Raw genomic sequence first — 23324 nt, 5'->3', positions numbered from 1 at the left:
CCTTACTCCCTCAGGACCATGTTCTGTATTCAAGGGTTAAATATTTAAATAATTTTGAATATCACACCAGGTCAAAGCCCTCCTGATCAAAAACCCATAATTGTAGGTGTTATATTAGATATTAGATATTATTCGAAATTATTTACGGTCCGTTATGTGAACCGCTAGAATTTAAGCCCTGGGTGGCTTACAGCTTATTGATATCTCGAAATAAACATTTGATATAATTGAAAGCATAGATTTAATAAATACACCGTCTTAGTTCTATGTTTTTAAAGTTTGGTTAGAGATGCTATTACGTTTATAACTAGCTTCTATGTGATGTGTCTAGGATTGTACTCAACTGATTTGACTACATCCATCCCAAGCACATTATCATGTTGGAATTATATCACAGTAACATAATACATAATGATATAATATTGCCTATAAATTAGGTATCTAGTATTTCTTATATGTCACCAAAAGCCAAGCTAAGTAATGTTTTGATTCAAATTTAGTGGATGTGCAGAATGCACCAGTATGGAACTTCTGAGGAGTTCATCAACCAACATGGGTGTGAGTGGAAACTCATTTGAATACCCATTTGACAGACAATCAAAGGTATTAAATGGTTCAATCAATTTTTTAACCAAAGATGTGCTATATTAAGCTGTTAAAATAAATAGACTAACTGTAAAGGCATACCTTTTTTCCTAATTCTTCTAATTTTCATTGAATTTTTCGAAATTTAAAATATTGGATTGGGACTCTCACACTTTATTCCTGACTGGAACTTTCTTCTCTCTATTGTCCGTGGCTTCTTGTTAAGAATGACTCACGTAATGTTCACTTTGGGTAATATATTGAAATTTTGCTCCCCGTCTTCTCTCTGTTACGAGTGGATACTCTTGAAAGGTAACTACTGGGCGAGGTAATCGCGTAACGCGTTCTCTGCCATTCAACTCTTGGAGCTCCAATATTACCTATGTGGTCTAGTTCGGCAATAAGTAAGGATAAAATTCCGTTTCAAATAGGATTAGGAGGGTTGGACCCAATATCTATCAGTAACTATTAAGTTTGATCAAGGTGTATCGTACTAGGCTTGTTTGCCGAAGGTCTTGGATTCCTGAAGGTCCAATCCCTGCCATAGGTGGTTTTTTGGTCCTCACTTGGACTTCAGGATGCACATTAACTTCTTTTATTTTTATTTAGTTTGTGATACCCACATTGAAACTTCAATAAGGCTAGAACCCAAGGCCTTCAAAGATACCTTGAAATTACATTAGGTACCTTCTTTTCTGAACAACATAAAATGTGTCCTTTAAGTTATTTTATTTGAGCTTATTTTAGATGACTTTGTTATCGCATATTGAATGGTATGTAAATAATTCATAAGCACTAAATAAATATTTGATATTGATATTGAAATAAACAATGAAAACCAATCCAATTGAACCTATCATATTGGATTACATGTAAATATTTCGAAAATTGAGAATAATCCTTGTTCATAAACCTTGGTTTGAGTTGTTATCACATTACACAGGAATTCAATTGAGATATTTTTATTATGATATAAATAAAACAGAGGTTAATTTTTATTGTTTCTTTAAACTGGAAGAATGTAAAAATCATTTTAAAATTGAATTATTTAAGCATAAACAATTAAACACGTCACCTACAACCAATAAAGATTAATTTTACGACTTTCATATTTAATTATTATCATTACAGGACATGATCGTATTTATTTCAATATTTATTTTTAAACTTAACAGGAATATACATACCTAGTTCTTAAATTATTACTGTGGGAAAGATCTTTTTGATTTTTCAAAGAGAAAATGGATATCCATCTATTTGGGCTGTTTCCAATTCATCTTTTACCCTTACCTTTGATATTTTAAAATTCTTATTCTTGTTATTCGAGTGGGTATTAGATATTCCATTAAAACAAAAAATAATGTAACTTTTTCTTCATAAATTGTGGTATCTCCTTTACATAACGATCGAAACGATCAGTAATTAACTAGACCAAAAAATTCGCGAATTTCAAAGAATAATCTCAGTTCTTAGATAAATTGGATTTTATTATTATCTGTTGGACTCATCACAAATTTCGCTGCCATTTACGAAACTGCGTGTCAGAGTAGATGATAATATAGCTCTTCATATTGAAAATAATAATGAGAATAAAAGAATATTAAGAAAGTACAAAGTTGTTATCCGATGTCAGAAAGGATTTCGCTGCCATTTACGAAACTGCGTGTCAGAGTAGATGATAATATAGCTCTTCATATTGAAAATAATAATGAGAATAAAAGAATATAAGAAAGTACAAAGTTGTTATCCGCTGTCAGAAATATGTGTCCTCTTGTATTTGGTCTACAAAAGAAAACGAAGATAAATCGTAGCAACAATATTTTGGTTATTTTTTACATGGTTTGTTATTCCTTTAGATTTGTCATTTTCTCAAAATAAGTATGAATACTACATATAGTAACTTCATAACACAGAAGAAATCTTTGTATTGTCAGAATAGTTTCTAAACGTTATTCAATCTTGATGAGCACAACACTAACATTTAACAAAAGATTACAGGATGAAAGTTAAGTTTTGATTTATTTGGTGTATGAATTTACGTAAGTTGAACTTGGCTACTTGGTTAAGTACTTTTTGGCAGTTAGCATGTAATAACTCAATTTCTATCAGGATTCATCTGTGCGATATATTTATCAACGGATTGAGCTGGTAATTAACGTTTTAGTTTGTGGAGATCTAATAGCATTATTTCTTAAACCATTTTTGCTCTCCACTAACCTATTCAAAATCTGGAAGTATATCCGTATTATTTTTACAAAATACAAAAAGGGTTACCTATTTCAGTTTTATTTTTGTCCCATATAGTATGTTCAGAAGTAATGCACTCGTGATATTGTAGCTAATTTTTATTTTTCTACCAAATATAGGGATCCTGCAATTCGGGTGGACACCCAGAGAAATGTACCCAAAGTAATACCCATCTGTCGATACAAATATCAATCCAACTTTTATTTTGTTCGACCAAAATTTGTTCATGCTATTATCAGACAAAATCCTCCAACAGGCTAAATCCTTCTTCACATATAGACTGGTAGATTACATCATTATCACTCTTAAGATATATCCATCAATATTTTGTGTCTATTCAACCAAGAGTGTGCGTACTTTACGTATTACCAATAGAGTTATGTAATTCATTAGCAGTATTATTAGGTGGCCTTGTTTTACTTTCGGCTTGGGTATTCCCCTCTGAGATAGTCATACAGGATTAGGCTGTGTGTAGAGGACACTAATCCTTTAGGTATCCATATACCTGTTTACTTAGTTAGTCACTCAATAAGCTCTCAGCTTCACCAAAACTTTACCACTTCCATCAACTCTATAATTTTTCTTTTTACTCTTTCCATTGTCGCTGGACCTTCTTGTTAAAAATGTTAGGCTGTGTGTAGAGGACACTAATCCTTTAGGTATCCATATACCTGTTTACTTAGTTAGTCACTCAATAAGCTCTCAGCTTCACCACAACTTTACCACTTCCATCAACTCTATAATTTTTCTTTTTACTCTTTCCACTGTCGCTGGACCTTCTTGTTAAAAATTAATTAAGTGTAATTATGTCTTGGGTGACATTTATGCTTCCCGTTTTCTGATGTAAATTTTGAGTTTCGGTAGTTTATCCTGCCCGAATAGGACTGAGAAGTCCGTTTACCGCAACAAAAACGCCAAACATTTGCAATAAAGTGTTTAAAGTGAGTGATCAACCAAAACCGGCAGAATGGCTAGCAAAATCAAATGGCAATTTCACATATTAGATATTAGTTGCCGTGTGTAATGTGACTGCAGTTTTTGTGTCAAATGTGCATTCAGTAAAACAATGAGAATACCTTCAATTTCTTCCATAGTAATGACAGGGGTAATTTTGGTGCTCGAACCAGCTCAATGTTACGTAAATAACAAGCACCACTGTGTATTCCAGTAATAAGGACCAAGCGAGGCGTCTACAGAGTTCAGAACTAGATGGAACAATTGAGATCTACCGCTGTGATGACAGGAGACATTGAAGACACCTATGTAGTATGGAAACACCGCGCCATCAGCAATGAAACGTCATGCTGATACCCATAATCTGGTAGAGACGTGGTTTTCCAATGAAAATAGAAAGACTAAAGATCGTAAAGCTATAGCCCGTTAAATGTCCTATGAATAGTTTTCTTTGTAGGAGATTTTATAATTTAGTAACCATCATGTAACTACCAATTAGAAGCTTAAGCGGTCATCCTCAATAATTGACGTATTCCAGCATTACACAATCATAGTAATGGGAGACTTTTTAACGATTTTAACACAGAAATCCCAATAATAGCTATCTCAATTAATCCATTCTAATCTTACATAACTGTTGACCAGTCATCTGCGTAGGTGTGAAGGTGACCAAATAGCTGCTATCATGATGACCCGATGATCTTTGGATACCAGATTATGACTAAGAGTAGTCAGACAAGAAATGTGTTGACACACTTTTAGCCTTGTTGTCTTGGCGATAGAAATGTCAAAACCATTAGAGTACAATCAGAAGATCCAATTTCCACATTTTTTTTTTTTGTTTTTTTACTTGCCATTTGTAAACAAATTTGAAAGCTTCAATACCTATTTAGTAACACATTTAGAAATTTTTCTAGATCAAGTTTGTAGTTGTAGCATGTCTGCATGTATCATAGTTTTGACTAAATTCTTCTTCTGATTCTTGCCTTGATTGCATCTTCCATAGATTTCAATTAGATATTCAGGAAGAACTAGTGTTGAAGATTTTGAAGAATTTATCTCAATGATTATGGCTCTGCCTTGTTGAATGTTGAATCACTTCACCTATTTTAATAGCAAGTAATATAACAGGATTAACAAGTTTGTACGTCGTCATGAGGCAATTAATATCTTAGCTGATTATGATTTAATTAAAGTGAAAGATCCATACAAGAGTTGAAGATAGAACTTTGGAAACATGGTGTAATGGTTCGTTGTTCAATATAATTATCATATCGTATAGGTACATCGGATGCTCTGTTATTTCAGACGGACATAATAATTTGAATCTAGCGTATCGTTCTAAGATGATTATATTTAAATGATTTTACATAACGTCATGCTCTGCTGTATGATATAAGTTCACAAGAACAATTTAGGAACATAAATTTTATTCATTTGACATTTATACAATAAACTATCACTATTTCATGTGTTCTCTGTACCTTCTTTCGTTTCTTTGACAACCTTTCCCATATGGATACTTGATATTTTAGTCATCGTCAGTTTGCCTTTCTTTTAAATTTTTTGAAAATATCATGCTCTTAAATGAGGCGTTGGTTTTGTTTTTATGAAAGAGAGTTCTCTGTACCTTCTTTCGTTTCTTTGACAACCTTTCCCATATGGATACTTGATATTTTAGTCATCGTCAGTTTGCCTTTCTTTTAATTTTTTTGAAAATATCATGCTTAAATGAGGCGTTGGTTTTGTTTTTATGAAAGAGGATACAACAGAATAATCTCAGATGAGACTGGAACAGGAGTTTGTATGTGATCAATGCTGGCATCTATTTTGCCTTTGATATGGGGATTAGGTACTAATACGAGATTTCCTCGTAGTCAATATTCGTAGATCATCTCAATGCTCCGACGAATCAGACCACATTTAACAAATCTCCATTAACGCAACACAATCCAAGGGTTGATCGCTTACCTTCGGTTTTTCCATGAGGAAATCCTATCATCGGATTGTACAGGACCTGTGAGATAGGTGGACGCTATTGGAAGTGAGATAACAAGCCGAGTATTCCCTAGCAAGAATCTCTCGAGATAGGTATCCATCAGTATTCATCCCATGTGAAGATAATTTGCGGAACAAACAGGTGGAAAAACTGTTATAGACGACTGTATGAAAGAGGTTTCACATTTTCACAATTATTACTAACAGGTGTGAAAAGGCGATTGGTGTTCTATGCTTCTCCTAACACGAATTATCAATTAGTAGGTATCATCCATGTCAATGAATTCATATTATAGATAGGTAAGTTCGCTTTTACTAACTCCTCCGTGACTTCTGAATGTGTTCCCTTTATTAGTAGCTAGGTACCTACATACGGTTGACTCTAATGCCTTCAGACATAGAACTTAATGACTTTAAAGAAAAGATTGTACTCTTATAAGTTGACTAATTGATATTGTGTCAACAATTCATAGATTTCCACCATGACTCTTTTACACCATTTGTTTTTTCACCTCTCAATGTCACTTTTAGATTTTGCCACTCGACTTGATAGTAACTACATATTTTCAAAATTTTATAGGAACATACACTTGGGGCCCTTTTCTCATGTGAACAAAAGTTTTCGCTTATCAATATCAATAAGGAGGATCTGTTTGGTAAAATATTGCGTTATTAAAAATAAATTTTGAAACACTTTTAGACTTCAGAGGAACAGGATTTTTCAGTCCCATCTTGGAAAAGTCTAATCTAACGAGAATAAGATACAGGGGTCCCCACTTGTGCGTTGTTGTAAACCCTGACATGAAACTCTGGACTGACGTTGTTTACAGATGACTGGCCACTGGAAGGCAAAGACAATAAATATTGCGCCTCAGGCTCTTGCGAATTCTTTCTGTCCTGCTGGATGAGCTCTGGCTTGATTGAGGGCGCTTGCGGTAACGGATTTCTGTATGCATGTTGCCATCGAAACACAGCGAAAGCGAGCGACCATCACGAAATCCCACAGCCTCTCAACTATGGTCCTGTTCAAAATGACCCTCGTAAGTGACTTATCATTATTCACCCCTCACTCGCCCACTCTTGCACTTCTGAAGCTTTGGGTTCTTTTGGTTGCTTTCTTAGAACACACTGTTATTCTTTTCATTGGGTTGTGGAAATGTACTGTTCATATCAATAAAAGGTTTCTTTATAATTAAACTTATTTGGTCTAAATATGAATCTTTAATGTCCTCATATCAAAACAATCCTTTAGTTCGATTAATTTCAAAAGAATTCCCCTTTCCTTCAACTTGACAACTCCTACATACAGTAGTTCCTGTATCTCTATAAATTTCTTTGAAATCCCCACTTTTAAAGTCCTGACAAATTCCTTGGTCCTTACTACATGAACATCAAGATAACACTGGTCCAAGTACAGTACAGTGCCAGCTATAGTTCAATCACCCTCTTCAACTGGATGACCCTTTCCTGTAATTGAACACGTAGTCCTACATGACCAAACTATCAATAGAGGAAGATTCTCGTGAGGAATACTAACAACTCCAGGTGTAGATATCCTTAACAGACCTCACAATAGCTCCCAAAGCTGTTATCATTATTCACCCCTCACTCGCCCACTCTTGCACTTCTGAAGCTTTGGGTTCTTTTGGTTGCTTTCTTAGAACACACTGTTATTCATTGGGTTGTGGAAATGTACTGTTCATATCAATAAAAGGTTTCTTTATAATTAAACTTATTTGGTCTAAATATAAATCTTTAACGTCCTCATATCAAAACAATCCTTTAGTTCGATTAATTTCAAAAGAATTCCCCTTTCCTTCAACTTGATCAACTCCTACATACAGTTCCTGTATCTCTATAAATTTCTTTGAAATCCCCACTTCTCACTTCTAAAGTCCTGACAAATTCCTTGGTCCTTACTACATGAACATTAAGATAACACAGTGCCAGCTATAGTTCAATCACCCTCTTCAACTGGATGACCCTTTCCTGTAACTGAACACGTAGTCCTACATGACCAAACTATCAATAGAGGAAGATTCTCGTGAGGAATACTAACAACTCCAGGTGTAAATATCCTTAACAGACCTCACAATAGCTCCCAAAGCTCTTATAATATTGGTATTGTACAAATTGTGTCCTGAACAATGAGCATTGATAGTATAGTTTCCTTTGAAACCGAAGTACAGTTAGTTGATTTTACACAATTCTAGTGGTTATTGACATTTGTTCCTCTGCATAAAGCACTTGACCATGTTGGCTCCTAAAAGCTCCAACACTCAGGATGTTATTTCTAATGCTCAGAGAGAAAGAGTTCATGTTCCCGGAGTGAAAAGACTGACCCTTGCTTTCGTCATGTTATTATAACTCTACGAGTAATATTGTTTCAAGCTATCTGTGACTTGCTTAAAATGAGTTGCGTGCATTGTTTCTGGCACATTAGATAATACTTGTGCCAGAATGAAGAATTAGAAGAACATGTTGAATAACCAGCTCATCCGACATGATAACATAACATAGAATAACATTATACTGAATCACACACCGATATAATGTTACCAAGCTCTGAAACTTGAAATATCGTTCCATTTGTAGTTTTGTTATGCTCTGTCTGTCCAAGACGTACTTATTACTTGTAGTCTTATAATTAGTACAGTTAGTTGATTTTACACAATTCTAGTGGTTATTGACATTTGTTCCTCTGCATAAAGCACTTGACCATGTTGGCTCCTAAAAGTTCCAACACTCAGGATGTTATTTCTAATGCTCAGAGAGAAAGAGTTCATGTTCCCGGAGTGAACAGACTGACCCTTGCTTTCGTCATGTTATTATAGACACAGAATAACATTATACTGAATCACACACCGATATAATGTTACCAAGCTCTGAAACTTGAAATATCGTTCCATTTGTAGTTTTGTTCCATATGCTCTGTCTGTCCAAGACGTACTTATTACTTGTAGTCTTATAATCTGTCTTGAAATTACGAGAGTGATTGCACATCCACTATTTTGTTGTGGATGTGCTAAATGCACTTCTTTTTGAGCAAAATGACAATAATGTGAATTTCAATATTTGACTAGGTCCGAGTCTCCGAGACCACAAGTCTGAACTTAGTTTAAAGCTATTAGATTAAGTAATCATATGTTGCTTTAAATTTTTAGATAAAAATTTAGCCAATTGGAAATCAGTTATTCAGAAATAAAATTTAGAAGGTGGTCTAATGAAGGAAAGCCAGAAATCGGCTTAAACTCTAATGTTCCCTGTAAGCGTCCCTTAACTCTGTCTTCTATCATATGTCAATATCCTTGTGTCCTAGGTCCACAGTCAATATGTGTCAAAATCATATATGAGATCTTGTTTAGACTGCGGGGAGTAAAGGAACTTTTCAGTCCTATCCCAGCAGGATAAACAAGGTATATTCTAATATTTTCCCAACGGGACACTTTCTCAAGTAGCATTACTAGAGGATGAATTAAAGATACTATGTCTTCACTTGACTTGGACAGATACATAGGGTTACTATACAAAGATTACATATTACCTATACAATGGTTGACATGTTTCGCACATCTCGGGATGGCATTTTCAGAACAATTGATCATAAAAAAATTCAAATGTTATTATAGTGACAACGACTCCCTTTATTATAATGAATCAACTCTTGAGGCATAAACTTAGTCTACTGAAGATATAAACCTTCTAATTTCAACCCTCTAACTCCGAAGTTTGAAAACTAAGGGACGGATAGTAAATAATTTGGCCACATTATTAAACACATGACGTGATGAAGAGATTTATATATATATATAAAAAAATGGTAATACACGACTTATGTAAGAGCTTATGTTCAAACCATGAGTGTGTGTAAACATTACTAAACAATGATACAACAGAGCATACATTGTACATAATAGATGCATCGAGTCCTATTATGTATTAGACCAACATAATACAAGTTTGTGAAAGTAGTCTCAGTCTCAGATAGCACGACAGCTAACAAGTCATTGGCAGATATGGATTTGCATTCGGATAAAATATGGTTTTGTAATCATATTTATACGAAGATATTTTGTATTTAGATAAGGATCTGATGATACTTTGGACCGTGATTTATTGTAAAAGTAATTTTTAATTGGGTGTCAGTTTTATATGTATTAAAGTTAGATACAGCCTGGATAGGGCACGTGGATGTCAAAATGTCAAGTTTTGATGTCTAAATTTATAGTCACTAGCGAGCAATTTACTCTCGTTACTTTTACTAGAAGGCAAAACATCTCATAACAGTATTGGAGATTTTGGCATTGCCAAATTGGCAATACAACCAAATTAATGAGCCTCAGTTAGAGGCTTATAGAAACTAAGCAAATACCAAAAGTAGGTTCTATAAGATCAAAATTCACGGTATGTATTATTATTAATTATGAATAGGTTCTTTAGGTATTCCGTCCTGTTGTTAAATGTATATTTTTACATACATCAGCTTCTTCGCTGCTCTCCATTGGAGAAACATCTAGAAAAACACTTTTCTTAACACTTTAATGTGTTAAACAAAGGGTTAGTTATTTATACACTTGTTTTTTAGATACAGCCTGGATAGGGCACGTGGATGTCAAAATGTCAAGTTTTGATGTCTAAATTTATAGTCACTAGCGAGCAATTTACTCTCATTACTTTTACTTGAAGGCAAAACATCTCATAACAGTATTGGAGATTTTGGCATTGCCAAATTGGCAATACAACCAAATTAATGAGCCTCAGTTAGAGGCTTATAGAAACTAAGCAAATACCAAAAGTAGGTTCTATAAGATCAAAATTCACGGTATGTATTATTATTAATTATGAATAGGTTCTTTAGGTATTCCGTCCTGTTGTTAAATGTATATTTTTACATACATCAGCTTCTTCGCTGCTCTCCATTGGAGAAACGTCTAGAAAAACACTTTTCTTAACACTTTAATGTGTTAAACAAAGGGTTAGCTATTGTACATATTTGTTATCTACACCAATAATCATTATGCTTAAGGAAAGTGGTATCATAACTATATTACTATAACATTGATATTAAAGAAATTTTCTGGAAGCCCCTACTGAGATCATTATGGAATCCATTGTTTATTTTTAGTGACAGGATCACTTCATTGTTCACAATAATCTACTCGTATTCTTTGTCACTCAAAATATGTATTATTATTTTATATTGGCTGGTATATTATAAAAATATCGATATTGTTGTAAATAATTAAGGTAAAATACAGCTGCGCTAACATGCGGCCATACGTAGCTTTGTCAAGATATGTATCAAAATGTAAATATATTGTTTAGTCAACTCTATTGATTTAGCAGCTGTGAAAATAGCCTTGGGTCACCAATTGTTTGTTGTAGTTTGACAATTTCACAATACGTCAAAATTAAAAAGTTTTTAAAGCAACTGGTAAATCATCACAAGCTTGTTGACACCGATCTGATAACAACAATAACTATCATTTTTAACAAACCAACTTTCCAAATTTCTACTACATCTAAAAATCTAATCTTTCGTTTTATTTTCCAGGTTGTGGAGTTTCCGTGAAAAACCAAGGAGCTCAGAGAAGGATCGTTGGAGGAGATGAAGCTGGATTCGGTAGTTTTCCTTGGCAGGTAAAGTCAGATTTATCCTCAAGAGAACGTCAAATGTACACTTCAAATCATCTTTTTTAGACTGCTTTTTACAAAATGTCATTAAAAAAGAGACCTAAATTTGATGGGGGTTTAACGCCACTATATAAAAGACATAAAATTAATAGTAAATAGTAATGCAAGAAAATAAGAAAGGAGAACACACACGTACAAAGAGTACAGTCCCGTACACTCCCATATTATCCATCGAGCTAACATTATCTATTATAACCGTATAATGTATAATCTGCGCAGATATAATGGCAAAAAAAATCCTCCAAGGCAAATATAAATTATCTGAATAAATACCTAGTAGCTACCGATTTCTGTTGTCTGTGAATAATTACATATTATTTCCCATTGAAAGGATGTTATAATAAATACCACAAGAGAAGAAGATTGTAGTTCTGTTTTGCCTGAGCCAGAAATATTCAAACAATATCTTCTTCATCTCGTTATAAAATAAAAGTACCCAGTCAGTGGTGTAGGCTTGGAAAAGAAAGGGGTTTGGTGGACCAGATTTATGTGGTATACAACACCAACTGGCGATATAAGATGTGATATGCCAAGGGGATCACGCTTTTTGGAGGCTTGCTCCTGGGACCATTTGTACGAGATATATTGAGTTTCCGAGCAAAAGGCACGCGAGCGAAATCAAACCATTTTGATAGGTACTTCGAAAGAAAATTTGGATCAAATTAAAAATCACTTTGCGGAGGAATAAATCGTCCTATTTACGAATCAGTAATAAAACAAACTTACCAATTGATAATATAACGCACCCTGAACGCAGAACCCTATTCGGCAATGAGAGAGCCCCTAACACATTTCGTCACTGGCACTGATCTTCGTGGTAACCACAATAACAGTTTGATTTCAAAAAAAAAAATCTATTAACTCTATTCTATTGACTCTTTGTTTCAGGCATATATTCGGATTGGTTCCAGCAGATGTGGTGGCTCTCTAGTGAACCGGTTCCATGTGGTGACAGCAGGACATTGTGTGGCCAGGTCAGACAAATAACGAGAAATTCCACCAAAAACTTACCCCGGATAGGAACTTAGATGTGGATTCCTTGAGTTACTAATGGACGGGACGACATTCAGAATTGAAACTTGGTTTAACATTTAGTCTGATTGGTTGATTTCAAACTTGGTAACCAATCAGATTGCCTATAATCCAATAGTTAAACCAAGTGTAAATACAGATGTGGTCTCTTACTGGTGGGAGGGGAAAATTCTACCTAGTCTATCATTTTACAATTTACAAATGCTCTTGAATCTGATCGATCAATAGCTGAAACTCGACCCACCAGACTAGATCATGTGGTAAAGTACAAAGTAACTGGGAATAACCCCAGGTGCAATGAAGATTCACTTGAAGAAGGATCGTTGGAGGAGATGAAGCTGGATTCGGTAGTTTTCCTTGGCAGGTAAAGTCAGATTTATCCTCAAGAGAACGTCAAATGTGCATTTCAAATCATCTTTTACAAAATGTCATTAAAAAAGAGACCTAAATTTGATAGGGGTTTAACGCCACTATATAAAAGACATAAAATTAATAGTAAATAGTAATGCAAGAAAATAAGAAAGGAGAACACACACGTACAAAGAGTACAGTCCCGTACACTCCCATATTATCCATCGAGCTAACATTATCTATTATAACCGTATAATGTATAATCTGCGCAGATATAATGGCAAAAAAAATCCTCCAAGGCAAATATAAATTATCTGAATAAATACCTAGTAGCTACCGATTTCTGTTGTCTGTGAATAATTACATATTATTTCCCATTGAAAGGATGTTATAATAAATACCACAAGAGAAGAAGATTGTAGTTCTGTTTTGCCTGAGCCAGAAATATTCAAACAATATCTTCTTCATCTCGTTATAAAATAAAAGTACCCAGTCAGTGGTGTAGGCTTGGAAAAGAAAGGGGTTTGGTGGACCAGATTTATGTGGTATACAACACCAACTGGCGATATAAGATGTGATATGCCAAGGGGATACCCAGTCAGTGGTGTAGGCTTGGAAAAGAAAGGGGTTTGGTGGACCAGATTTATGTGGTATACAACACCAACTGGCGATATAAGATCCATGTGATATGGCAAGGGGCTCACGCTTTTTGGAGGCTTGCTCCTGGGACCATTTGTACGAGATATATTGAGTTTCCGAGCAAAAGGCACGCGAGCGAAATCAAACCATTTTGATAGGTACTTCGAAAGAAAATTTGGATCAAATTAAAGAAAAATAACTTTGCGGGGGAATAAATCGTCCTATTTACGAGGATATATTGAGTTTCCGAGCAAAAGGCACGCGAGCGAAATCAAACCATTTTGATAGGTACTTCGAAAGAAAATTTGGATCAAATTAAAAATCACTTTGCGGAGGAATAAATCGTCCTATTTACGAATCAGTAATAAAACAAACTTACCAATTGATAATATAACGCACCCTGAACGCAGAACCCTATTCGGCAATGAGAGAGCCCCTAACACATTTCGTCACTGGCACTGATCTTCGTGGTAACCACAATAACAGTTTGATTTCAGATTTAACTTTCACAAGATACACTTTTATCTCTCCCCGCACAACAGATGTATTGCTCTTTTTTTCAACTTATCTTTTTACATGATTAATTTCTCATTGAAATCAATACGTTTGATTTATTTTATAATCTGTTGCCAATGTGGTCATTCTCTTGTATAATATGTTTGATGTATTGGATTATAGCATTGTTTGGTGTCAGATGTTAGACGAATGTATCTACTCAAATAAATACCTAATTAAACCTGAAACCTGAAGGAAAAGCATAGCCAAGTAGAAATTGAGAGAAGGTTGAAGGAATTAAAATTCAGCATTTTCAGCATGCACGAAAAACTGTGACTGCAGACTTGGCCTTAATTTTCTGATATCACCACTTTTATAGGCCGACTTTTTTGGATAGGAACTTGGCCTTTTTTCACATTTGTGTTTTTGTGGGGTTTAGTTTTCAGAAATAGGGACTTATTAGGTATAATGTAGACAGGACATGAATACTCACTCATATGCACTTGATTTCGAGTTTAGACCATCTTGTAACTGTACCACACATGATCTATTCATCTTTCACAGTTTTGTATGTTATTCAATTGGGGTTAAACCCATGTCAGTAACCTAGGGCAATACAGGTCTCATCAATGTATTTGTCCAGCTAATGAGCTCCTTTTAGGTACCAGGTACCTATTTAGGACGATACCGATTGTGATAGTTTTCTGTCCCCATTGAGAGACTCTTGTTCTAATTCTAATCCATCATCAAAAACTCGGTGTCCTGCATTGTTTTCAGAGCCTCCGCTAGACAAGTTCAAGTGACTCTGGGAGATTACGTCATCAACTCCGCTGTGGAACCTCTGCCCGCTTACACCTTTGGCGTCCGGAAAATCAACGTGCATCCCTATTTCAAATTTACTCCCCAAGCTGATCGCTATGACGTAGCTGTGTTGAGACTGGATCGTCCGGTGCAATATATGCCGCACATTGCTCCCATCTGTTTGCCGGAGAAGGGGAAATCAACGTGCATCCCTATTTCAAATTTACTCCCCAAGCTGATCGCTATGACGTAGCTGTGTTGAGACTGGATCGTCCGGTGCAATACATGCCGCACATTGCTCCCATCTGTTTGCCGGAGAAGGGAGAAGATTTTCTCGGTCAATTTGGATGGGCGGCTGGCTGGGGAGCTTTGCAAGCAGGTGAGTTGTTTTCTCAATTTTATCAATAGTGTAAATGTCCTTGCATTGCGAGTTAAGTTGTCACTAATGTCGCTTGTAAATTTGCTATAAATTTGAGATCCCATGCTACTTTTGATGACATACTCTTGTCCCTTTATAAATAAACTTTGTGCTTTCCTAATGACGGACGATTGGATTGGAGGTCATTTTTTCCCAATATATTTAAGGGTTCGAAGAGTTTAACGACACATTCTCCTGTATTATGATTCACCAGTACCACTAGTAAACCTCTACCTATGAAAAATCTTCTTGAAGCAATTGAAAACTAATTGGTATTATTGATTTCCCCAGGATCAAGATTGCGTCCCAAGGACGATTGGATTGGAGGTCATTTTTTCCCAATATATTTAAGGGTTCGAAGAGTTTAACGACACATTCTCCTGTATTATGATTCACCAGAACCACTAGTAAACCTCTACCTATGAAAAATCTTCTTGAAGCAATTGAAAACTAATTGGTGTTATTGATTTCCCCAGGATCAAGATTGCGTCCCAAAACACTTCAAGCTGTGGACGTTCCAATTATTGACAACAGACAATGTGAGAGATGGCATAAGAGTAACGGAATCAATGTGGTGATCTATGATGAGATGATGTGTGCAGGATACAGAGGAGGTGCCAAGGATTCTTGTCAGGTAGGTGTTATGGTCCTCGGTGGTGTAGTTGTCAAGACTCTCCTGATAAACAGGAGGGCGTGGGTTTAATCCCAGCTGAGGTATGGGATTTTATCATCAATATTATTTGAGAATTTGACCACAGTAATAAATAAGCATAGTGCTTTTATGCATCCTGAATTTTAACTAAAGTTGCAAGAAACTAAAATGCTATGAGCACCTGTAACAACTATGCATAATAATAACTTGCCTAGATTCTAGGCCCTAGAACATCCAATATCCATAAGAAGAACACTTCATACTCTAACTCTACGAGTTTAATTTCTCATTGAAATCAATACGTTTGATTTATTTTATAATCTGTTGCCAATGTGGTCATTCTCTTGTATAATATGTTTGATGTATCGGATTATAGCATTGTTTGGTGTCAGATGTTAGACGAATGTAGAGGGTACTGAGTCATTTATGGCCGATCTTACTGAGAGTTAACACAGTGTCAAGGGTTTTCTTGGACGTCACCCATTTGATTTACACAGGCCAGTGTTTCTTAAACCTTGGATTAACTGGAAACTCTCTGTGATGCGATCAAGCATCAGTGGCTTTACAAGTCGTTGGTGGACATTCGAATTTATAGCTTCTGGGTGCTCTTCTTGTAACTAATATTATGCCATCTGAGCGCACGGCAGTGCGCCAGACCAAGTTCCAGTAAGCACGCCTGTGTATCTTTACACGAACCGATTCGGCAGGTTTTTCTCACCTTCATAGATCGGCTTCCTCTAAAGATAAACTTCTACTCAAATAAATACCTAATTAAACCTGAAACCTGAAGGAAAAACATAGCCAAGTTGAAATTGAGAGAAGGTTGAAGGGATTAAAATTCAGCATTTTCAGCATGCACGAAAAACTGTGACTGCAGACTTGGCCTTAATTTTCTGATATCACCACTTTTATAGGCCGACTTTTTTGGATAGGAACTTGGCCTTTTTTTCACATTTGTGTTTTTGTGGGGTTTAGTTTTCAGAAATAGGGACTTATTAGGTATAATGTAGACAGGACAAGAATACTCACTCATATCTCATATGCACTTGATTTCGAGTTTAGACCATCTTGTAACTATACCACACATGATCTATTCATCTTTCACAGTTTTGTATGTTATTCAATTGGGGTTAAACCCATGTCAGTAACCTAGGGCAATATAGGTCTCATCAATGTATTTGTCCAGCTAATGAGCTCCTTTGTAAAGTGAGGTAGGTCTTAGGCTATTTGTTGATCCAGTTTTTTCCATTCAATTTCAGTATCATCTCATCATAAGAGTCTCATGAGACCTGAAAGTGACTACAAAAGATGAGATAACCTCTAGCTAAGTATCATAAATCAAACATCTAATTGAATACCATTCGTCTTCGTTTTGATCTTCGTTAAGGTCTGGTCTAAATTTCATTTCCTTTAGATTTTAGAATGTCACTTTCAATTCTTTCAAGAATTCAAAACATTTGAACAATCCGGTATCCAAAACAGCCTAAACAAATGGGCTTGAAAGTGTTGTTTTAAAAGTTCTACAGTATCATAAATCAAACATCTAATTGAATACCATTCGTCTTCGTTTTGATCTTCGTTAAGGTCTGGTCTAAATTTCATTTCCTTTAGAATGTCACTTTCAATTCTTTCAAGAATTCAAAACATTTGAACAATCCGGTATCCAAAACAGCCTAACCAAATGGGCTTGAAAGTGTTGTTTTAAAAGTTCTAGTTTAGCAGAGTAAAAATTAAAAGGCACACTTCTTCAGAATCAGAAAGCAGAATGAAAAAAAAAAACTTTATTATTATTTTTCTCCATACATAATTATGTAAATACAACGAGTACCTACGAAGAAATATAATAGGCGGGAATTTGATCAGTACAACATAAGGCGGGAATTCAAAAATTTATTCCTTCCAACAGAAAGAAAGGTCGGTTCCTGACCAAGGCTAAGGTTCTTGGTCGTCTGAAAAAAAAAAAAAAAAAAAAAAAAAAAAACATACATACATACATACATACCTACATACCTCTTTTGCTAAAGTAGGTATAATCAATCCTATACCCACAGAGTATAGTCTAAGTCTTTCAGTTTCACCATCAAAAGAGAACAATACCTCACCTGACATTTATACAGAGACCGTACCTATAGTGTTTTTTGTACTTTTAAGATTTAGATCCATCTCTCACTTACTCTTAATTTGACATTACTAGGAGTTAAGTTGACTTTCTCCAGAAGAAATATTAACATTCACTTAAATTAAATTAATACTGTTTGTACGGAGGCGTGTAGGTGGCTCTGTAGTGCGGATTAGAGGGGAAGTTCACACCTTCACACGTTGACCGAAATGTGCTAATGTGTCTGATGCTGACAGTTGAATACGTAACCAGCTAACAGTGCTTAAGTACTCGTAGATTTTATTTCACGGAAGCATTGTACGAGTAGGTAGTGAGACTTTTTCTGCAAATCTAACATTACCAACAAAACAAAAGTAGGTATTGTTAATTATGATGAAAAAAAAAAGTACATTGATTAGAATAAGCAAAAATAGTTAATTATGTATCTGCAAGCTAAATTTGTTAAAAATAAATTACGAAAACGTAAAAGAAAGCTTCTTATTATTTAAAATTGGCCTTTTTGTAGATATAGGCTATTAGTAGATATAGTGCCTGAATTTTTATTTCTTTTGCTTCTTTCCAAATGTTTTTCCCTTTATCCTGATTTTCTTCGTCACTTTTTCCAGGGAGACTCTGGCGGTCCTCTCATGATGGAGCGGACAGGCCGATGGTTCCTCATTGGGATTGTATCAGCAGGCTACTCCTGCGCCCAACAAGGCCAGCCAGGAATCTACCATAGGGTCGCTTACACCGTAGACTGGATCTCCTATATCATGAACACCGCAACAAACTGAATGAAACCGTCTCACCGTGATCTGGCTGAGAATTTTGACATGATGACTCAGGAACTCAAAGAAGTAGTGAGATTGAAAAGAAAGACCATGAATCAGATTCATAAGTTTTGAAGATGCAGAAGAAGAAGGAGTAGAAGAAAATGTTGAGCGAAATTGAAAGATGGCGAGAGATCACATCGGATTTTCCATGAAGATAGAAGACGTCAAAGGAGAACTCAAAGAGAAACAAGACGGAAGAATACAAGAAGAAGAAGGGGAGGAGAAAGAATAAGAAGGAGGAGAAGGAAATTAGGAGTAGGTAAGCAAGGTATAAATACAAACCTAATCATAAGTAGTAAGTACCAATAAAAAAGTATCTAGCAAGTTATGTATTTCTCAACATATACAGACATAGGTATGTTGAATGGATACTAAATATGTGGCAGAAACTGATATACGCCCAAAAGCTTACCTCGTATGTATCAAAAGAAGTTGGAGTATTTAATTTTCCAAAATGATAAGGAAAAGTTGAGTTAGAAAACATATTGTTTTATCTACAGTGACCACCAAAAATGGATGTCAAGTAGCATTACTAGAGGATGAATTAAAGATACTATGTCTTCACTTGACTTGGACAGATACATAGGGTTACTATACAAAGATTACAAATTATACAATGGTTGACATGTTTCGCACATCTCGGGATGGCATTTTCAGAACAATTGATCATAAAAAAATTCAAATAAAAAAAAAAAAATCTATTAACTCTATTCTATTGACTCTTTGTTTCAGGCATATATTCGGATTGGTTCCAGCAGATGTGGTGGTTTGACAATTTCACAATACGTCAAAATTAAAAAGTTTTTAAAGCAACTGGTAAATCATCACAAGCTTGTTGACACCGATCTGATAACACAAACAAACGTTTAAAAAATATTAGGGAATCAACAATAACTATCATTTTTAACAAACCAACTTTCCAAATTTCTACTACATCTAAAATATAATCTTTCGTTTTATTTTCCAGGTTGTGGAGTTTCCGTGAAAAATGATGTGGTGGCTCTCTAGTGAACCGGTTCCATGTGGTGACAGCAGGACATTGTGTGGCCAGGTCAGACAAATAACGAGAAATTCCACCGAAAACTTACCCCGGATAGGACCTTAGATGTGGATTCCTTGAGTTACTAATGGACGGGACTACAATCAAAATTGAAACTTCGCTTATGTTTAACATTTAGTTTTAATCTGATTGGTTGATTTCAAACTTGGTGACCAATCAGATTGCCTAATCCAATAGTTCAACCAAGTTTAAACATAGATTGTGGTCCCGGCTGTAAGTCATCTCTTACTGGTGGGAGGGGAAAATTCTACCTAGTCTATCATTTTACAATTTACAAATGCTCTTGAATCTGATTGATCAATAGCTGAAACTGAAACTCGACCCACCAGACTAGATCATGTGGTAAAGTACCTACAAAGTAATTTGTGGAATAACCCCAGGTGCAATGAAGATTCACTTGTCCAAGAATAACTAAAGACCAAGTTGGGGTCTGCATCGAATTGGTTCAGTAAAACAAAAGGTCCGAATTGCCTTGAATTTTTATGAAGCTCCTCGAATGTTTTCAAGATTTAGCCACTACTTTTTGATAAATTGTAAAAGATTTTTAAAAAATCAAGTGAAGACATTAGCAACTTACAAAATAGTACTCCCCTAATTCCTAAGTGACGGAAGCTTTGTTACGCTTCTTGCATGCTTATCAACTGTTACTGCATGATTAACTTTTGCACTGCATTAGTCTATGCAGAAAGCGACACTAGTTGCCCTTTCCAATTGCTCACTTCTTTCCAATATGTTTGTTTATTGTACATATACTTTGACTCAAAGATTGACTCTACAGCTTGGGGAACTTTGACTACAGACATGACGAACGTGAAGGGCTTTCGTGTAGAAAGACCTTTCGGTAAGGATCAGTGAGGAAAATGGGTAAGTAGCAACAAACTAAGGCTAGTAATAAACAGAGACTTAAAAAACAGACATTGTATAACTTTACAAAAACTAAACCAAAAAGAATTTTGTAAATACAGTTAGACAGTTAGATACCTGAGAATAAGAACAATAACTTAACAACAAATGAGATTCTTCATTGAAAGTTAGGACTACCTAAGAAAGGAAGGAAATTCTTCCACAATTGAATTGAAAATTAGATAAGTTCTAGGGTCAATGCTTCTGACTTAATTACTCAAATTCAATAAAAATCTCTTCAGCTCCCTTTGTTTAGATTTATTGAATGGCTAAGAGCCTGCGGTGAAACAAGTCAAGTTATAAAAGTGAATAGTGGGAAGAAAGAAATGTTCATTTTGGGCCTGAAAGGGTTTCCAAATTTATAAAACAATGTTGGGTTCAATGGTAGCTTGTAACTACTCTGCATTATTTCATAACACGCTTTGTATATTCAGGTGGTAAAAGGAGCTCTTGTCACTTCTTGAACTCCTCAGACACCTCTGTCAATCCAAACAAAAAGGGAACTCAGGAACCCACACACTGCGTCTTCTAACTTCTAATAGAAATTGGTGGCACGGAATAAGAACATTGTATTATGTCGGTTATAAAAGAATTCTTCAAGGAGTCAATGATTCTTTGAACAATTTCAACTCACAATTCATCATTAAAATAATTTCTCGTGCAAGCATAACGTATTCGTCTAGTATCTAGTACGTGTGGTCGTTTACTTCTGTTTGATTTACCTGCTGCAGTTCTTGGTTCTTGATCATGCATATTGCCTTTTATTTTAGACGTATCTAGTGCTTGTCAATCTATTCGTGGTTCAGGATTGGAAAATGGTACTTCTTGTGACTTGGAATACATTGACGACTATCAAAACAACAAACGTACGACTCAGTAAAGACCGGAAAGTGACAGTCTAAACGAAATCACTGTACTCGTATCAACCTGTAAAAGACGTTGACATGACCAATACGTACAGAAAACCTTTAGGACGATACCGATTGTGATAGTTTTCTGTCCCCATTGAGAGACTCTTGTTCTAATTCTAATCCATCATCAAAAACTCGGTGTCCTACATTGTTTTCAGAGCCTCCGCTAGACAAGTTCAAGTGACCCTGGGAGATTACGTCATCAACTCCGCTGTGGAACCTCTGCCCGCTTACACCTTTGGCGTCCGGAAAATCAACGTGCATCCCTATTTCAAATTTACTCCCCAAGCTGATCGCTATGACGTAGCTGTGTTGAGACTGGATCGTCCGGTGCAATATATGCCGCACATTGCTCCCATCTGTTTGCCGGAGAAGGGGGAAGATTTTCTCGGTCAATTTGGATGGGCGGCTGGCTGGGGAGCTTTGCAAGCAGGTGAGTTGTTTTCTCAATTTTATCAATAGTGTAAATGTCCTTGCATTGCGAGTTAAGTTGTCACTAATGTCGCTTGTAAATTTGCTATAAATTTGAGATCCCATGCTACTTTTGATGACATACTCTTGTCCCTTTATAAATAAACTTTGTGCTTTCCTAATGACGGACGATTGGATTGGAGGTCATTTTTTCCCAATATATTTAAGGGTTCGAAGAGTTTAACGACACATTCTCCTGTATTATGATTCACCAGAACCACTAGTAAACCTCTACCTATGAAAAATCTTCTTGAAGCAATTGAAAACTAATTGGTGTTATTGATTTCCCCAGGATCAAGATTGCGTCCCAAAACACTTCAAGCTGTGGACGTTCCAATTATTGACAACAGACAATGTGAGAGATGGCATAAGAGTAACGGAATCAATGTGGTCATCTATGATGAGATGATGTGTGCAGGATACAGAGGAGGTGCCAAGGATTCTTGTCAGGTAGGTGTTATGGTCCTCGGTGGTGTAGTGGTCAAGACTCTCGCCTGATAAACAGGAGGGCGTGGGATTAATCCCAGCTGAGGTATGGGATTTTATCATCAATATTATTTGAGAATTTGACCACAGTAATAGCAGTAGCATACCGCTGGAGTAAAGGGACTTTTCAGTAGTACTCGAGCTGTATAAATAAGCATAGTGCTTTTATGCATCCTGAATTTTTATTTCTTTTGCTTCTTTCCAAATGTTTTTCCCTTTATCCTGATTTTCTTCGTCACTTTTTCCAGGGAGACTCTGGCGGTCCTCTCATGATGGAGCGGACAGGCCGATGGTTCCTCATTGGGATTGTATCAGCAGGCTACTCCTGCGCCCAACAAGGCCAGCCAGGAATCTACCATAGGGTCGCTTACACCGTAGACTGGATCTCCTATATCATGAACACCGCAACAAACTGAACGAAACCTTTTCAACGTGATCTGGCTGAGAATTTTGACATGATGACTCAGGAACTCAAAGAAGTAGTGAGATTGAAAATTAAGACCATGAATCAGATTCATAAGGTTTGAAGATGCAGAAGAAGAAGAAGGAGTAGAAGAAAATGTTGAGCGAAATTGAAAGATGGAGAGAGATCACATCGGATTTTCCATGAAGATAGAAGATGTCAAAGGAGAACTCAAAGAGAAACAAGATGGAAGAATACAAGAAGAAGAAGAAGGGGAGGAGAAAGAATAAGAA

At 35.8% G+C, this 23324-nt stretch overlaps 2 protein-coding genes across 2 annotated transcripts; both read left to right on the top strand.

The window, feature by feature from the left end:
* The first annotated feature begins 512 nt into the window (after positions 1-512).
* On the top strand, positions 513-19200 carry LOC103519597 (serine proteinase stubble-like). The gene is made up of 8 exons (XM_026831078.1): positions 513-558; positions 6615-6824; positions 11339-11424; positions 12367-12452; positions 14773-14866; positions 14995-15175; positions 15691-15848; positions 18591-19200. The coding sequence occupies exons 1-8, from the start codon at positions 513-515 to the stop codon at positions 18756-18758; spliced, it is 1029 nt and encodes a 342-aa protein (XP_026686879.1). The 3' UTR covers positions 18759-19200.
* A 1458-nt stretch (positions 19201-20658) lies between these two features.
* LOC103519586 (serine proteinase stubble) lies at positions 20659-23044 on the top strand. The gene is made up of 5 exons (XM_026831072.1): positions 20659-20698; positions 21531-21636; positions 21830-22104; positions 22435-22592; positions 22877-23044. The coding sequence occupies exons 1-5, from the start codon at positions 20659-20661 to the stop codon at positions 23042-23044; spliced, it is 747 nt and encodes a 248-aa protein (XP_026686873.1).
* The last annotated feature ends 280 nt before the right edge of the window (positions 23045-23324 follow it).

Source organism: Diaphorina citri, unplaced genomic scaffold (genome assembly GCF_000475195.1).
Source record: "Diaphorina citri unplaced genomic scaffold, Diaci psyllid genome assembly version 1.1 scaffold66, whole genome shotgun sequence".
NCBI classification, from domain to species: Eukaryota; Metazoa; Arthropoda; class Insecta; order Hemiptera; family Psyllidae; genus Diaphorina; species Diaphorina citri.
The sequence above is the reverse complement of the archived record's forward strand: the minus strand, read 5'-3'. Positions and strand labels throughout refer to the sequence as shown.